This window comes from Carassius carassius, chromosome 45 (genome assembly GCF_963082965.1).
Source record: "Carassius carassius chromosome 45, fCarCar2.1, whole genome shotgun sequence".
NCBI lineage: Eukaryota > Metazoa > Chordata > Actinopteri > Cypriniformes > Cyprinidae > Carassius > Carassius carassius.
In genome coordinates, this window is record NC_081799.1 from 25575883 (window position 1) to 25593169 (window position 17287).

General features: G+C 35.3%; 1 protein-coding gene across 1 annotated transcript in view; it reads left to right on the top strand.

Moving 5' to 3' along the window:
- Positions 1 to 980: 980 nt before the first annotated feature.
- Positions 981 to 17287, top strand: part of cplane1 (ciliogenesis and planar polarity effector 1) — a 53552-nt gene continuing 37245 nt past the window's right edge. The window contains exons 1-14 of the mRNA XM_059539389.1: positions 981 to 1165; positions 1250 to 1385; positions 1450 to 1569; positions 6887 to 7125; positions 7208 to 7314; positions 8150 to 8306; positions 10874 to 10977; positions 12203 to 12385; positions 13463 to 13706; positions 14004 to 14153; positions 15177 to 15829; positions 16573 to 16754; positions 16839 to 16919; positions 16994 to 17158. Coding sequence (XP_059395372.1) covers positions 1085 to 1165; positions 1250 to 1385; positions 1450 to 1569; positions 6887 to 7125; positions 7208 to 7314; positions 8150 to 8306; positions 10874 to 10977; positions 12203 to 12385; positions 13463 to 13706; positions 14004 to 14153; positions 15177 to 15829; positions 16573 to 16754; positions 16839 to 16919; positions 16994 to 17158 — 2602 coding nt within the window. The 5' untranslated portion in view covers positions 981 to 1084. The remainder of the gene's footprint in view (positions 1166 to 1249; positions 1386 to 1449; positions 1570 to 6886; positions 7126 to 7207; positions 7315 to 8149; positions 8307 to 10873; positions 10978 to 12202; positions 12386 to 13462; positions 13707 to 14003; positions 14154 to 15176; positions 15830 to 16572; positions 16755 to 16838; positions 16920 to 16993; positions 17159 to 17287) is intronic.

Genomic DNA, 17287 nt, shown 5'->3' on the forward strand with positions numbered 1-17287 from the left:
TTTATTATAGATTATTTAGAGTAAATATTATAATTTTTTTTACTGTAAGCGTTTATTTCTGCTGCTGATTTGATTTATCTGAATGCTGCGAATGATTTTTTTTTTAATTATAATAATTATATTAATGTAAGGTTATTTAGAGTAAATTAGGTATATTTTTAATTATAATAATTTACTTATCTCTTATTTTTGCTGCTGATTTGATTGATCTGACTGCTGCGAATGAATTTGATAAATAATAATAATAATATGTGGCTGATTTGATTTATCTGTCTGACTGCTGCAAATTAATTATTTTTTAAATGATAATAATAATTCAATCAATGTAAGGTTAGAGTATATATATATGTAAATATGTGTATATGTATATATGTGTATATGTATATATATATATATGTATGTATATATATATATGTATATATATGAATGTATATATATGTATGTATATATATATATGTATGTGTATATATATATGTATGTGTATATATATATGTATGTATATATATATATATATATATATATATATATATATATATATATATATATATATATATTTTTTTTTTTTTTTAGCTGCTGATATGATTTATCTGATTTTTTTTTTTTTTTTTTACAATTATAATAATGCAATTAATTAATTTCAGATGCAGGATCACATCATGAGTCAGTATGATCATTCTCAGTTATATTATACATTTAATTTAATACCTTATTTTTGCTGCTACCTTGATTTCTCGGACTGACTCCTAAGGTTGAATTCGAAAAATGTTCATTATTATTATGTATTTTTATTTTATTTTTATTAAATGTCATATTCAGTAATAAGCATTACTGTCCTTCTAATATAATATAAAACTAACAATGTTTATTTGTGGTTGTACTGATAATGTAGCAGTAAAGCATGTAAAAACAAACAGCTGAATATGATTCAGTAAAGCTGCCTGAGTATTTTGCATTTTATATCTTGCTTAATATGTCATGTGGCTGTAAATACAAGTTAATTTCCCTGATTGTTTCCATATCCTTGTCTTTTATCTGGATGCTGTAGGATACACAACGACTCTGAAACTCTCCATCAGTGCCGAGAATGGAAGTGAAGTTGGAGGTTTTGTTGTCGTCCAGCATCAAGCGCAGAAAGCCGTGGCCCAGATTCTGCTGGCTTGGCAGGGTGAGATCATACGCTTAGCAATGATCCACTATCACTTCATACAAACCCTGATGTATGTTACACCTCTGCACTGTTTGCTTCCAGGAAAAGGAGGGTGTATTTCTATTAGATGACAATCGGATCAGCGAAATACATTTGGTTTCGGGACGGACCAAAAAGAAGACCCCAAAGCTCCAGCCGCTGTTGCAGACGGTGGTGACCATGTCAGCGTCTCCGGATGGTAAAGGATGTGAGATCTGTGATGAATCCTCAGCAATGCGTGTGTTTAACAGAGTTATTTGCAGGCGTGTGGCTGGTGGGTCTTCTGATCTCTGGAGAACTGTTCCTGTGGAACAAAGACAAGGATTCGGTGAAGACGGTGTCGGCTGTTCCTGAGGTTCATCAGCTGCTCTCTTCCACCCGAGGTCTGTGTAAGAGTTTTTCTTCCTGTTTCTAGACAGCTTTACTGTGATACACAAGAAAATAATGGCATTTATGTGAATGGAAGTTAAAATCAGATGAAATCTGACACACCCTCTGGTCATCCAAGATCAGGATGAGTTTGTGTCTTCATCGGGTTTGTAGAAATGTAGCACTGCATCAGTGTCTCATCAATGGATGCTCTGCAGTGAATGGGTGCCGTCAGAATGAGAGTCTGATAAAAACATCACAATAATCCACAGCACTCCAGTCCATCAGTGAACATCTGGAGAAGACAAAAGATGAAACACATCCAGCATTAAGATGATTTTAACTCAAACACATAGAGTCTATAATCCATAATAACACTTCCTCCAGTGAAAAAGTGTTCTGGTCTGAATCAGGAGAGAAATCTGCACAGATCAAGCAGCGTTTAAACAGCTCTAAACAAATCTGTGTCTGGATTCTGATGTGAGAGACAACAGCAGATGCACTTTTTCACTGGAGGAAGTGTTATTATGCATTATAGACTCAGGACCGGGCTAATATGGTCATACTTCCTGGTTCTAGTAAGAACTCTTGCTGCTGCATTTTGGACTAACTGTAGTTTGTTTACTAAGTGTGCAGAACAACCACCCAATAAAGCATTACAATAATCTAACCTTGAGGTCATAAATGCATTGATTAACATTTCTGCATTTGACATTGAGAGCATAGGCCGTAATTTAGATATATTTTTGAGATGGAAAAATGCAGTTTTACAAATGCTAGAAACGTGGCTTTCTAAGGAAAGATTGCGATCAAATAGCACACCTAGGTTCCTAACTGATGATGAAGAATTGACAGAGCAACCATCAAGTCTTAGACAGTGTTCTAGGTTATTACAAGCAGAGTTTTTAGGTCCTATAATTAACACCTCTGTTTTTTCAGAATTTAGCAGTAAGAAATTACTCGTCATCCAGTTTTTTATATCGACTATGCAATCCATTAGTTTTTCAAATTGGTGTGTTTCACCGGGCTGCGAAGAAATATAGAGCTGAGTATCATCAGCATAACAGTGAAAGCTAACACCATGTTTCCTGATGATATCTCCCAAGGGTAACATATAAAGCGTGAAGAGTAGCGGCCCTAGTACTGAGCCTTGACGTACTCCATACTAGGGTTGTGCCGATAGACGATAGTATCGTGTATCGACGATAGTCAGAGATATCGACATAAGGAGATTTCTCTGTCGATTATCAAGATGATATTAGGCTCATTTTCCTATTAATGTATTAGATAATAATAATAATAATAATAATAACTACTATTTTTATTTTTAGTAGGCAGTTTATTATAATTCGGCTATCAAACTGCCCTGCTATTTTAATTCAGCACCACATTTCACACACACACACACAGCGCGCGCACGCAAAAGAGGATTAGAGTCTGTCGCAGAAGAAGTGGTAACGCTTTGACTCTGATAACTCGTTAAATCCATGAAATGATAGAGATAGAAAATGAGGAGTTGCTGTCCCACACATTTAATGGCTGATACATGGCAACGCGCTGTTCTCATACATGAGATATTAACTCTTTCTTGGCGTAACAAATAAAGTAAAGACAAAATAATAAGGCGGCAGAGCGACCATATCATCCATGGTGGATCTCACTTAGTCCTTCTCTTAAAGATTGATCACTTAACTTACAATGCACACTATGTGGTGATGACGTAGAGAACCACTATGGATGATAAGTTCGCTCTGCCGCCTTGTTAATATTTTCATGCACACCGCACTATAATGTGATGCATGCAAAATACATAGTTTTGGGCGTTACAGTCTCCATCCACAAACAGACGTACATCATCTGCAGATGTAAGGCATCTCATTGCACTTTAACAAGTAAACTGAATGGCCTATATATGTGCACTATATTAAACGAGTCCTCACTATTTGAGATTAATGCCACAGTTATGTTAGAATGCATCTCATTCTTGTTTCTGTGGCAGTGCGTCAGACTCGTCATGAGGCGCACGGTCCGGAGCGCTGTATGACTGATGCATCAGTTCAATTCAACTTTACTACAAATATATCAACTTACCTGTTTTAAATACTTTATATTTAACGAGTTTATGTCCAATATTAGTGTTCAAATGTTGGAATCTACTATTGATTTTCATCGTTGACTGAATATGCAGAACATTTAGACTGATAACTTCCGTGCGCAGATGCGGCAGATTTGTCACAGGATGCGCGATATGACAGCTGCGTCCGACTATATATGAACTAGCTGTTTTAAATACAGTATTTTTATATTTAATGTTAGTTTATCAGTATGTTTTAAAGTATATTTTTTGGATTATTGGTGATTCCATAGGCCTCTCTCATGGGCACCTGCACGGTTTAAAACAACAAATAGTTATGCTATGACAAGTACAGAGAGTCTCTCTCTTGCTCCACACATGCACGATAATATTGTGTATCGTCGATCTCATGGGCTGACGATATGACGATTTGAAAAATGACCATATCTCCCAACACTACTCCATACTGCACTTGTGATCGATAATATACATCTTCATTCACTGCTACGAACTGATGGCGGTCATATAAGTACGATTTAAACCATGCTAATGCACTTCCACTGATGCCAACAAAGTATTCAAGTCTATGCAAAAGAATGTTGTGGTCAATTGTGTCAAACGCAGCACTAAGATCCAATAAAACTAATAGAGAGATACACCCACGATCAGATGATAAGAGCAGATCATTTGTAACTCTAAGGAGAGCAGTCTCAGTACTATGATACGGTATAAATCCTGACTGGAAATCCTCACATATACCATTTTTCTCTAAGAAGGAATATAATTGAGAGGATACCACCTTTTCTAGTATCTTGGACAGAAAAGGGAGATTCGAGATTGGTCTATAATTAACTAGTTCTTTGGGGTCAAGTTGTGGTTTTTTGATGAGAGGCTTAATAACAGCCAGTTTGAAGGTTTTGGGGACATGTCCTAATGACAATGAGGAATTAATAATAGTCAGAAGAGGATCTATGACTTCTGGAAGCACCTCTTTTAGGAGCTTAGATGGTATAGGGTCTAACATACATGTTGTTGGTTTAGATGATTTAACAAGTTTATACAATTCTTCCTCTCCTATAGTAGAGAATGAGTGGAACTGTTCCTCAGGGGTTCTATAGTGCACTGTCTGATGTGATACTGTAGCTGACAGCTTAATGGTTGCAATTTTATCTCTAATAGTATCGATTTTAGAAGTAAAGTAGTTCATAAAGTCATTACTGCTGTGGTGTTGAGAAATGTCAACACTTGTTGAGGCTTTATTTTTCGTTAATTTAGCCACTGTATTGAATAAATACCTGGGGTTATGTTTGTTTTCTTCTAAAAGAGAAGAAAAGTAATCGGATCTAGCAGTTTTAATGCTTTTCTGTAGGATATGTTACTTTCCCGCCAAGCAATAAGAAATACCTCTAGTTTTGTTTTCCTCCACAGCTGCGCTCCATTTTTCGGGCTGCTCTCTTTAGGGTGCGAGTATGCTCATTATACCATGGTGTCAAACTGTTTTCCTTAACCTTCCTTAAGCGTAAAGGAGCAACTTTATTTAAAGTGCTAGAAAAGAGAGAGTCCATAGTTTCTGTTACATCATCAAGTTGTTCTGAGGTTTTGGATATGCTAAGGAATTTGGATACATCAGGAAGATAACTTAAAAAGCAGTCTTTTGTGTTAGAAGTGATGTTTCTTCCATACTTGTAACAAGAAGTAGAATTTACAATTTTGTCTATATGAAGTTTGCAAAGAACTAAATAATGATCTGAGATATCATCACTTGGCTGAATGATTCCAACACCATCAACATCAATTCCATGTGACCGTATTAAATCTAGAGTATGATTTCGACAATGAGTAGATCCTGAAACGTGTTGTCTAACACCAATAGAGTTCAGAATGTCTATAAATGCTGATCCCAATGCATCGTTTTCATTATCAACATGGATATTAAAATCACCAACTATTAAAACTTTATCTGCAGCCAGAACTAACTCGGATGTAAAATCACCAAACTCTTTAATAAAGTCTGTATGGTGCCCTGGTGGCCTGTATACAGTAGCCAGTACAAACATAACGGGATTTATCATTAACATTTGTTTCTTTGGATAATGTTATATGAAGTACCATTACTTCAAACGAGTTATACTTGTAGCCTGCCCTCTGAGAAATCCTGAAAACGTTGTTATAAATTGAAGAAACACCTCCACCTTTGCCTTTTAGACGTGGCTCATGTTTATAACAGTAATCTTGGGGGGTGGACTCATTTAAAATAATGTAATCATCAGGTTTTAGCCAGGTTTCTGTCAAACAGAGTACATCTATATTATGATCAGTGATCATATTATTTACAAAAAGTGTTTTCGTAGAAAGAGATCTGATATTCAATAAGCCAAGCTTTATCATTTGTTTATCCATATTGCTTCTGTTTTTTATTTGTTGAACCTCAATTAAATTGTTAATCTTAACTTGGTTTGGACGTTTTTTGTATTTTCTAGTTCGGGGAACAGACACAGTCTCTATAGTGTGATATCTAGGTGAAAGAGTCTCTATGTGCTGAGAATTAGCTGACCTCTGTGACGGGAGGCAGCTAGCAGACGGTCGGTTTAGCCAGTCTGTCTGCTTCCTGACCTGGGCCCCAGTTAGTCAAGTATAAACACTAAGACTATTTGCCATATTTCTAGAGAGAAGAGTGGCGCCACCCCAGGAGGGATGAAGACCATCTCTTTTAAACAGGTCAGGTCTGCCCCAAAAGCTCGTCCAATTGTCTATGAAACCTATGTTATTCTGTGGGCACCACTTAGACATCCAGCCATTGAGTGATAACAATCTGCTATGCATCTCATCACCACGGTAAGCAGGGTGATTTTGTCTTCTCCAGATGTTCACTGATGGACTGGAGTGCTGTGGATTATTGTGATGTTTTATCAGCTCTCATTCTGACGGCACCCATTCACTGCAGAGCATCCTTTGATGAGACACTGATGCAGTGCTACATTTCTACAAATCTGATGAAGAAACAAACTCATCCTGATCTTGGGATAGTTGGAGGAAGAGTACATTTTCAGCCAAATTTCATTTTTGTTTGAACCATTCTTTTAATATCGCATTAAACTCAGTATATTATAGGAAAATAAGTCAGTTCAGTGTTGACTCAGTACAATAGTTCATCAAGTTATGAAACAAGCTTAATTTATCTCCAGTTTTTACAAACCTTTCTCGATGCACATCTGGATAGTGATCCTCAAATGAACACTTATTCTTGTCTCACGAAGGTTTAGCGACTGCAATGCGGCTTTCTCTGCTTGTTTCGGAGAAGGCGCACAGAGTTTTCCTGGCCGCTGTCACAGGACCGGTGTTCCTCTGGGAATGTTCTTCAGCTCAGGATCTGAGCGGCCCGCGGGACACAACAGTCCCGGGACGCTGGAGTCAGATATCAGACCTCCCAAACATTCAGCTGCCCTCCACAACAGACAAAGAGGCTTCGGTTCATAGTGTGTTTGTGAAGAACCAGGTGATCCACAGAAGCACTGATCTGATGCAGATGTTGTTTAGGTTTCCTGTGATTGTGTTTTATTTGAGCGTGGTGTTTCTAGGCTGTTGGAGATGTGTGTCTGAGTGCATTCGTCTTCGTTGCTGAAGTGCAGCTCGTTGTCACCTTTCTGAAGATCCAGTGGGACTCGACGTGGGACAACAAACTCAGGTTGCTGATAAGTGTGCTTTTATTTATTATCATTTACAGCTCTTTGTTCATTTGAAAGCATTGTTTTGGTAATTGTGCTTATGGCGACTGACTGTTATCATCAATGATAAATGTAATTATTTATTTGACATTGGTCTCTTTTATTATATTGCTTTTGGCACAATTTGAAAAAAATAAATAAAAAGCCACTTGGTATAAATTCAATAAAATATATATATAATATAATATATATATATATAATTGTTTAGGTGTTATGTTTGCACAATATAAAGGTATGGAATATGTAATAAAATAAAATAAAAACATAAAAATACAGCATATATATTTCAGTTTTATGTTTGCACAATAAAAGAATAAAATATGTAAATTAAAATAAAAAATAACAAATATAGAGTGCAAGAAGATGCAGAAAGACAGCAAGTCTCCATCTAAACAACAATTTAACTTTATCAAGTTAGAAAATAAATTAACAAACAGAAATATGTACATCAAACTTATGAAAACAGTATTCATTTATGTACAGGAAATAATCACTATGATGTACATGCATAAATTAACAACTAATAAATGAGCAACATTTACAAAGCAATAATGAAAATATCTTTTACAATAAATTAAAGAAGAATCTTTTTGTTGCCATTTGATTTAAATATTACATTTATTCATTTTAAGTTTCGCGTAATATAATATTCAAAAATATTAAATTAAAAAACGAAATTAAAGTTTAAGGTGATGAGATCCATTCATTGGCAGAAAACATGTAATTTTATATTTTATAATGGTTTTATAATGCATTCAAGCTACACATGCATGGTTCTCTGTGTTTGTTCCACAGTTCGGCAGGTTTCAGTGTCGGCTGGGTCTCTCAGTCGTTCCCGCTCAACCAGCTCCAGCCTCCGTGTAAACCGGTGAAGTCCAGAGGCGCTCTGATCCCAGCCTTCTCTCCAGACGGTCGACTCCTCGCCGTCGTCCTCAACCAGAAAGACCCGCAGGTGAACTCAGCACTGCACTGATCTCCAGTGAACCAGGTGTTAGACTTCATGCCCGTAGGCAACGAACCCCCCCTCACTACCAAAGGTCCAGAATTTAAGTCGTTTTTTTTTTTCATGCATCGGCTCTGAATGATGATGGGGGGGGGGGGGTATTTTTTTATTATTATTATTATTATTATTAAAAGGATTTCTATATTTTGTCCACTCAATAGTCTACAATATAATAGCCATATAAGCATAGCGTAATTATGACAATAAAACATAGTGGGAAATTCAGCGATATTGGCTGTGCAATATCGACTTTTTTGATTGGCCAATACCGGCAGACTGGAGCCATTTGAAATGCTTCTCCTTCCGTGCGCGTCTTATTCATCTGAGAACTTCGAAGCAGACCGCTTGAGGTAAATTATCGTATTTTTCGGACTATAAGTCGCATCAGTCCAAAAATACGTCATGACGACGGGAAAAAAAACATATATAAGTCGCACTGGACAATAAGTCACATTTATTTAGAACCAAGAACAAAGAGAAAACATTACCGTCTACAGCCACGAGAGGGCGCTATATGCTGCTCAGTGTAGACTACAGGAGAACTGAGCAGCATAGAGCGCCCTCTCGCGGCTGTAGACGGTAATGTTTTCTCTTAGTTAATTTCTCTCGGTTCATGTCAAATTAATTTTGATAAATAAGTCGCACTTGACTATAAGTTGCAGGACTAGCCAAACTATGAAAAAAAGTGCGACTTATAGTCTGGATAATACGGTATCTGGAATGATTAATTGATTTACAAGTTTTGCCAACTCTCACGCATTCACCGTGAGACACACGGAATTGACACTTTCCACACGCTCTTACGCCACACATCAATTTTCTCACGCACAGTAAAATCGCATAGCAAAGAAGACACGGAGAACGACAGACAAGACAGAGCAGGTTACTTATGTTATAAAAAAATAATCTCCAATCTCAGAATGTGTCAATTCCGTCAATGTTTTGGCACTTGTAAATGTGACGTGACAGATCCCTATTGTGGCAGGATCATCTCTAGCTAATAGTAAATAAACACGAATGAACAATGTTGAAAGATACATAACTTACCGAAATGTATATTCTTCCTCATATTGATCCATCAGTTTTTTTCAATGCGCAAAGAGGTCAATAAAACTGCTGGAGAACAACTATGTCACATAACATTTACCTTGGGAAAGCCATTTAATTACCATATATGTAGCACGTTAGTTGGCTAGAAAAAAGAGCTATAGAGAATATTCAGCTAATTATCTGTAGGCCTACTACTGTATATTACATATTTATTATATTTTTACTTCTATCATCAAATACAGTTGTTGTTATAATCATGGCCGTAGCCAGCTATGAGGTCACCGAGGTCCGGACCTCGGTAAATTTTTCATGACGCTTCCGAAGTGAACGAGTCTTCAAAGAGTTGTGTGCGAGAGAGCGAGACGCAGCCTCCATGTTGCCAGATCCAACTATTATACACATTTTTGACTTGTTTTTCCACTTAATTTAACACTTTAGAAAGTTAATAAAGTAGGAAGTTGCGGTTTAGGGTCAGCGATAACTTTATAATTTCCAAAATATCTGCAATAATTTCGGTCTATTTTATTTATTTATAGGTTTTTGTTTATTTTAATAGCAACATCTGGCAACATTGCTTCGCCCTGCATTAGTCTGGCAGTTATCAAAAAAGTGAGCGCAAATAGGAGCATTTTTTAGTGATATGCTGTTTACACTAAGTGCAAATATTAATAGATTCTATGTATACTATGTTCAATTTAAATAGCAGGATTTTCTGATGTTTATACTACGCTACTTACTGCAAATATCTGCACCTCAGTATTGTAGTACATTATAAAACAGAATGCAATAATAACTTATTGAGTTTAATGGATGTCACCTTATTGGGACAATAAAACCCTCTCTACACCTACCCTTAACCTTTTTGATTATTTACTTCATTTACATTGAAAATATATACTTTTCCGGTGTAATTTGAAATTTGAAAAGGGAGAAGAAATAACGCCAAAAGGCGGATTCGAACCCGCGTCGATCACGTCAATGACACACAGTGTAGAATTGTATTTTGTAATGTTGACTATGCGAAAATAACACGTTTGGTGGGTAATATGTATGTTTGCATGAATAATAAACAGCTGATAAATTATCCACCCCATAAATATAGTTTTAACAAACTTTAATGCAATAAACAGGGTATGATTTAAAAATGAGCATCCTTCCAAAAACATCTACATTTTTGTCTCTGTTCAAGTGTAATAAATATATAATTAGTTGTTATTATAGCACAATTCTATAATAAGGGGTTATTATAGAAACCCCCTGGACCTCACTAATTTTTTAAAGCCTGGCTACGGCCACGGTTATAATAATAAAACGCAATATATTTCAGTATTTAAATCTCATAATTAAATACAAAAGATGGAGAAAAACTGCAAAAAGGTCCACTTTAGAAAAAAAAAATAGTCTGGCTACGAACCTGGACTTGTGCAGTGATGACAAGTGTGTGTGTGTGTGTGTGTTCCTGTCAGGCGACGCAGGTGCTGTTCGTCAGCACTCAGAACTTTGTGACCGTGTCCAGTCTGTTGGGAGGATGTGGTGTTAAGACGCTCAGTATACCAGCAAAATATGTGAGGTGGGTGATCAGATGCCATCTGATAACAGTTTTAACCTTCATCCGTCCTCCTGAACCTATAACAAAAGTGCCCCCCAACAAAAACAAATAAAGACACAATTTCAGTCTTGTTTCATCAAACACTGAGTCACTGGGTGTCTCTGATGCCATCTGGCGGGAAACAAATGACATAAATGTGTATTTTATGGTTCTAGCCACTAGTGGGGCCTGTAGGACCCTATGGAGATTTTTAACTGAGCAAAACATGAGAAATGAGATCATATTAAGGCTTCATTTTGGATGGTTATGGATTCAGGTAGATATTACAAAATCCATATTTTGTAAAAAAAAAAAAAAAAAAAACTAAAAAAAAAAATCTAACTGATTTACGAACTAAACATGTATATTCATTAAATTTCATAAATTTGAAATGAATATATATAATATATTTAAAAATATATAAATATAATATTAACTCATTGGTCACATCACTAAAATCTAACTGTATTAAGTCAACAACAACAACAAAAAAGACATATTCCCTATTATAGTGTGTTCTATAAGAGTTTGTGTGTGTGTGTGTGAGTGAGTGAGTTTTTTCTGCATTGGGGATATTCCGTTAATCTCAGCCCTTCATCTTTACTAGATTGTCCCAGATTTTGTATATTAAAAAACCCAAATGTAATGAAAAAAAACGCAGTTTTCTCATAAATTCAAAATGACCCACGAGGGACACTTTTGTCACTTTTTGTGTGTGTGTGTGTGTGTGTGTGTGTATGTGTATGTGTGTGTGTATGTGTGTGTATTCTCGGTGCAAATTTTGACAAAAGTAAAAAAAAAAAAAAAAAAAAAAAAAAAAATCTTGAATCTGTTCGATCAAGTTTTAGAATTTTTAGAAAATGATCCGAGGGACGGATTTAATTTAGTATCAACAATATAGTGTTAATTTTTATTAATAGCTTAATTCGTTTTTATTTTTATATTTTTCTTTTTTCAAATTGTATTAATATTTTACACATATATTGTTCAAATAATGACCTGTATAATTAGAGACTTCTCCATTCATCTCTCCTCTGTGCTCATAAAGTGTTTGAATATTGAGAATAGTGATTTAAAAGCGGTTTCTTCGAGATATGTCATATACTCAGTTATGAAGAGTAAACTCGGTCAGCTTGTAGTTGTACACTCTGTTGAGCAGATAGAAATGAACACTCTGTCAGATGCGAGTGTGTTGTGGCTCCTGCAGGTCGTACTGGGCCGCTTCTGTGAGCTGGACTCCTGAAGGGCTTTATCTGGCCTGTGTGCTGAAGAGAGGCTCTCTGCTGATGCTGGCTCGTCTCGGGGGACTCGTCTCTCTGTCCACAACAGGATGCAGCGTTGAGTTCAGTGCCGCCCACTTCCTGCCTCTTCACCCGCTGGTCACCTTCAGGTGATTCGATGGCTTCCTCTTGTTTAGGATATTTACAGACCCTTCAGGAGTCACTGAGGGAAGAGAGGGGGTTGTTTTTTGTCATTAAGTTTTAGAAACGTTAATGGAAGAAATGCAGTCGAAAACATTTTTATAATTTTATGTTGTTATGTTTCTTTTCTTTTAATCCTTTGTGTTTAATTTTTATTTTTTTTAGGTTGCATGATATCTTTTTTACTGTTTCTAAATAACATTTCGTATTTATTTATAAATTTTATGTATTGATTTCAATTTTTTTTAATGTATTTTTTAAATACTTTTATTACTTATACATGTGTATGTCTTAATTAAATGTTTTATTATACAGATATTCACATTTAATAAAATTATTTACATATATTTTCAGAAAACTTTTTAATAAAATATTTTTATATTTAATGTAGTATTTAACGATGCTTCTACAAATAATAATCTTTTTTTATATTAGATAAATACTTGTTTTAATCAATGTTTTTTACATATGTATTACTTTTTTTTATTCTTTCGACAAATCTTTCAGGTTTTATGACATCTTTTTAACTTTTTATAAATAACAATATTAAGAAAAATATAATTTTTTTTGCTTGTGAATGTAAATGTCAATAAGTTTGTCTTATTCAGTTTTAATAAAAATCTTTTTCTTTCATTTTCATGTATAAAAGTTTATATGTACTTTTTTATGATGCAAATATGAACACATTTAATAAATATTTTAAATAAACATATTAATATTTTCTTTTGTTTAAAATAATCTTAAATTAAAACTAAAATGGTATTATTTATATATATATAATTTAAGATTTAATTTAAGATTTTATGTATATAAACATTGCTTGCACAAATAATGACCTTTCTATTAAATAAATATTTCTTTAATAGTTTTGCATCCCTTCTTTTTTCTTGGTCATTGTTCCATGTAAAGTACACGAATAGTGAGAGGTCTTCTCCCCTCACATTATAATGCAACCCTATAAAAATATGAATGCATGCTTTATATCAGATGCATGCTGTCATGCATGAACAAAGATTTCCGACTGTAATCCTTGGTTTGATCCGTAGAGCTCCAGAGGCGTTGCAGACGCAGGACGTGTCCAGCTCCAGCATGTCGCTCCGAGACCTCATGAGACAGCGCTTCTCCATCACGGTGCATCCTCGTCAGCCGCTCCTCATCGTGTCTGACGGCTACATGGTGACTGTGCTGCGGATGAGCGAGCGTCCGTCTGCTGCGGCTGTGATGAGCGCCGCCCTGCTGGACGCTGCGCAGGGGCTGGAGCACATACAGAGGGTCCTGGGCTCGTCTCAGGTCAGCCGAGGGATGTCAGCAACTGCTAGGGCTGGGCAATGTGGCTAAAAAATTTTTACGATTTTTTTTAAGACTTTTTAAGATTTTTTTAAATAAGTCAACTTGTATTATTGTGAAAATCATCTTTAAAGTTGCCGGCATATTGTGATTCCTTGATTTCTGAAAAAAATTAAATCGTGGCAAAACATTAAATTCAAATTAATCGATAAGATCTGAAAAATCGCCAGCTTCTAGTTCCTCTTTGTGTTGTGTTTATTGCTGTAATGATGGGTGACGAGTTTCTTCTGGGTGTTTCAGCCTGAGTTCAGGTCCTGGCTGGAGTCCATGTCCCCTCTGACGTTCACAGGAAGTCTTCAGCCTCTTCTAGAGAAAGAAACGCCGCTGTCTTCTCTACTTCTGTACCTGCAGGATACAGCAGACCTCACACAGTACACTGAGAGAGCTCAGGTCAGCCAAACTGACTGCAAAAACTGCTAATATGGCACATTATGGTTCAAAAGACAACATGCCAGACAGTTTTTAATAATATTGTACGTATTTAGTTTTTATTTTATTTAGTTTTATTTTTTATAATTGGATTAGGCAAAGTTTATAATTAATTTAACATGAATGAAATACAATTTATTTTTCAATATTACTTTTTTTATGTTGCATTGTTTTTCTTTTCCTAATCTGTCGTCTTTTTATCAACATCTTTATTCAATTTTTAGATTTTTTTTCTCTTTATAAATAATTTAATTGTTTAAAATTTTATTTGTTAATACAATCTTTTTAATTAGTTTAAAAATATATAAAAAAATATTATTAAAAAACAAATATTAACACATTTAGTAAACATTAAATTTGTTTTATATTTTTATATTTAAATAGTTTTTTAATAATGTTTTAGTGATTGAATGTATATGTATGTATTTGTTTTAAAAAGTTTTACTTTTATAATTTTCTATAATCTAAATATATAATGCTTTCCATGACAGACAAAATAGCATTGCTGTACTTTTTAATGCATATAATGGTTTTATTTTTTACAAATACACGCTGTTTTTGCAATAACACAATAGCATAAATAATTTTTAAATTACATTTTTATTTTATAATTATATTAATTATACAAAGTTTATAACTAATTGTAATGTTTTGCTTTAATATTTTTTGAAGAACTATTTTATATAGATATTTTTTAAAGTTATATAATAAATAAAAAGCAAGAATAGAATAGAGCAAGCTAGTGTTAAAGGCCTTTTTTGCTTTTGTTAACTGTATAATAAAATAAAAAAAAAACAAATAGATATAATGCAAACATTTTAAAGAAGACTGTTTTTTTGTTGTTGAGAAAATAAGCAGTTTATAAATGAAAAGAGTGCAAGTCTAAAAGTGGCAAGTTTTTTTAAAAATGGAATTAGAATAGAGAATAACAATATACTGTATATACAATATGGCCTTTTTGTAAAATAAATGGTGTCTCTTTAGGATGAGGAAGACCATGATTCTGATGAAGGTCTGTACATCTGTTCACGCACTGAAGACGGAGGCCAGCTGGAGTTTGCGTCTATGTTTGACACTCTTCACGCTCCAGAGCCGTCGTCCTCAGGTCTGCAGGGCGATCTGGACCGGGTTCACAGGAGCCTCACGAGAGCCTGGGCTCTGGGCGTTTCTTTGGGCGGCTCTGTCCAGCAGAGAGAGCGTCTCCTCAGGTACACCGTCCTCTGTGTGGCTCGCCTCGTGAGCCTCCTCCAGGTCAGGAAGAGCAGGAGCACGTGGGTCACTCACGCCCTTCACACCCTCGAGACGCTGCTGTCGTTTCTCCCGTGGGACGCCGAGCGCACCGCAGGACGAGGCTGTCTGGGCATCACTGTAGAGCTCACTAGATGCTTTGTGGACATGTTTCTCCCGCTTTCCTCTTCCGATTTAAGACTTTCCTCTCAGAACTTTAGCGCAGCGCTCGTCGTCCTCCAGCGAGCGTCTCGGTGTGTGGATCAGACCTACAGCCTCCCGCCGAGAGCAGTGCATCATGGGAAGGAAGGCCAGCTGACATATTCCTCTGACATGTTTTCTGTCCCACTGTTACAAGACGATGCTGATGCTGATGCCGAGACAGGAACACAAACCGCACCTTCTAATAGGTACTCTTTGGTTTATTTGAGTAGTAAGTAGTGCGTTCTTTAAGTCATCACTATTTCTGCTCATGGTTAGCACCACTCACTAAATTATTAGTTAATTAATAATGTGTTATTTTACGTAATTCTTTTTTTTGTTGTTTATTTGATCTGATTTGAATTAATTCTTTAATAAATTAATTTTAAATGTTTCCATTAATTAATTAGTATCTAATATTGTATTTAAATGTATTTCCATTAAGTTGTTTTCAGTTAATAATTATTTTAATTTTTTATTAATTAATTTATTTTAAATGCATCACTTATTCTGTTATTATTTTCATTCACATTTATTTTAATTACATTAAAAACACAATTAAAGTTTTATTATTCATTTCCAGTTTTTTTATTAATTAAATAATTCATATTTATTTATTTTAATTAAGTTAATCATTTATTTCAATTAATTGATTCATTTAAAATGTATCATTTATTCTGTTATTATTTTATTTATTCACATTTATTTATTTTTTTAATTACATAAAACTTTCATTGTGTTTTTAAAGTATTATTCATTTCCATTTTTTTATTAAATAATTCATATTTATTTATTTATTTTAATTCATGTAAATGTATTTATTTAAAATACATTCTCCATTTTTTCATTTATCTTAAGTATTTATTTATTTTGATTTTTTTTTACATTTATTTTAAATGCGAGAAGGCACTTTCTGCACGGCCTGAGGTCTTTTGCATTTTTTTTTTCTCAGATTGGTGGTGATCTGGCGTGAGGTGTACAAAAGGGCTTTGCGGTTCCTGGAGGAATTACATCACCGCATAGACGTAAAAAATGAGCTGGAGAAGATGTCAGTTATCATTCCTCAAATCCAGCAAGCTTTACAGTCAGCTGGAGACCGTCTCGAGGAGAGCCACACACTGCGGAGTTTCAGCGGTGAGCGAGAGCAACCAAAACACAAGCATCTTTTATTTCCATGATGCTGTAATGATGTGTTGCTGCTGTTGTGTCCATCCTCAGGTGAGCAGCACTTTATTTTAGGAGAATATACAGAGAGCGTTCAGGTTTGGAGGACTCAGCTGAGGGCAGAGAGACAGAGAGGTCAGTCTGTTTTCAGTCAAACGCTCCTGTTGATTGACAGGTGTCACTCACTTCATCCGTCCTGTGTCTCACAGTCGGTCCGATGACGTGTTTCCTGGAGACTCGCTGCGGTTTGGCTCTTCTCTACACGCTGCTCTTCCAGTATCGACTGCGAGAGGCTCAGGGTCTGTGTGACCGTCTGGCGCTCCAGTTACACACACCAACAGGACGACAGGAAGAGGAAACGCAAGGAGAGGCTGGTAGGAAGTCCATTATTTCTCCACTTAATGTCATTTCAGAATGGACCAGTATTAGTCAGATTAACCCTAATGCTGCATCTGAAAAGTATTCATTCCGACAGCAAAATTTGATTCAGTTTTAGTCATAGT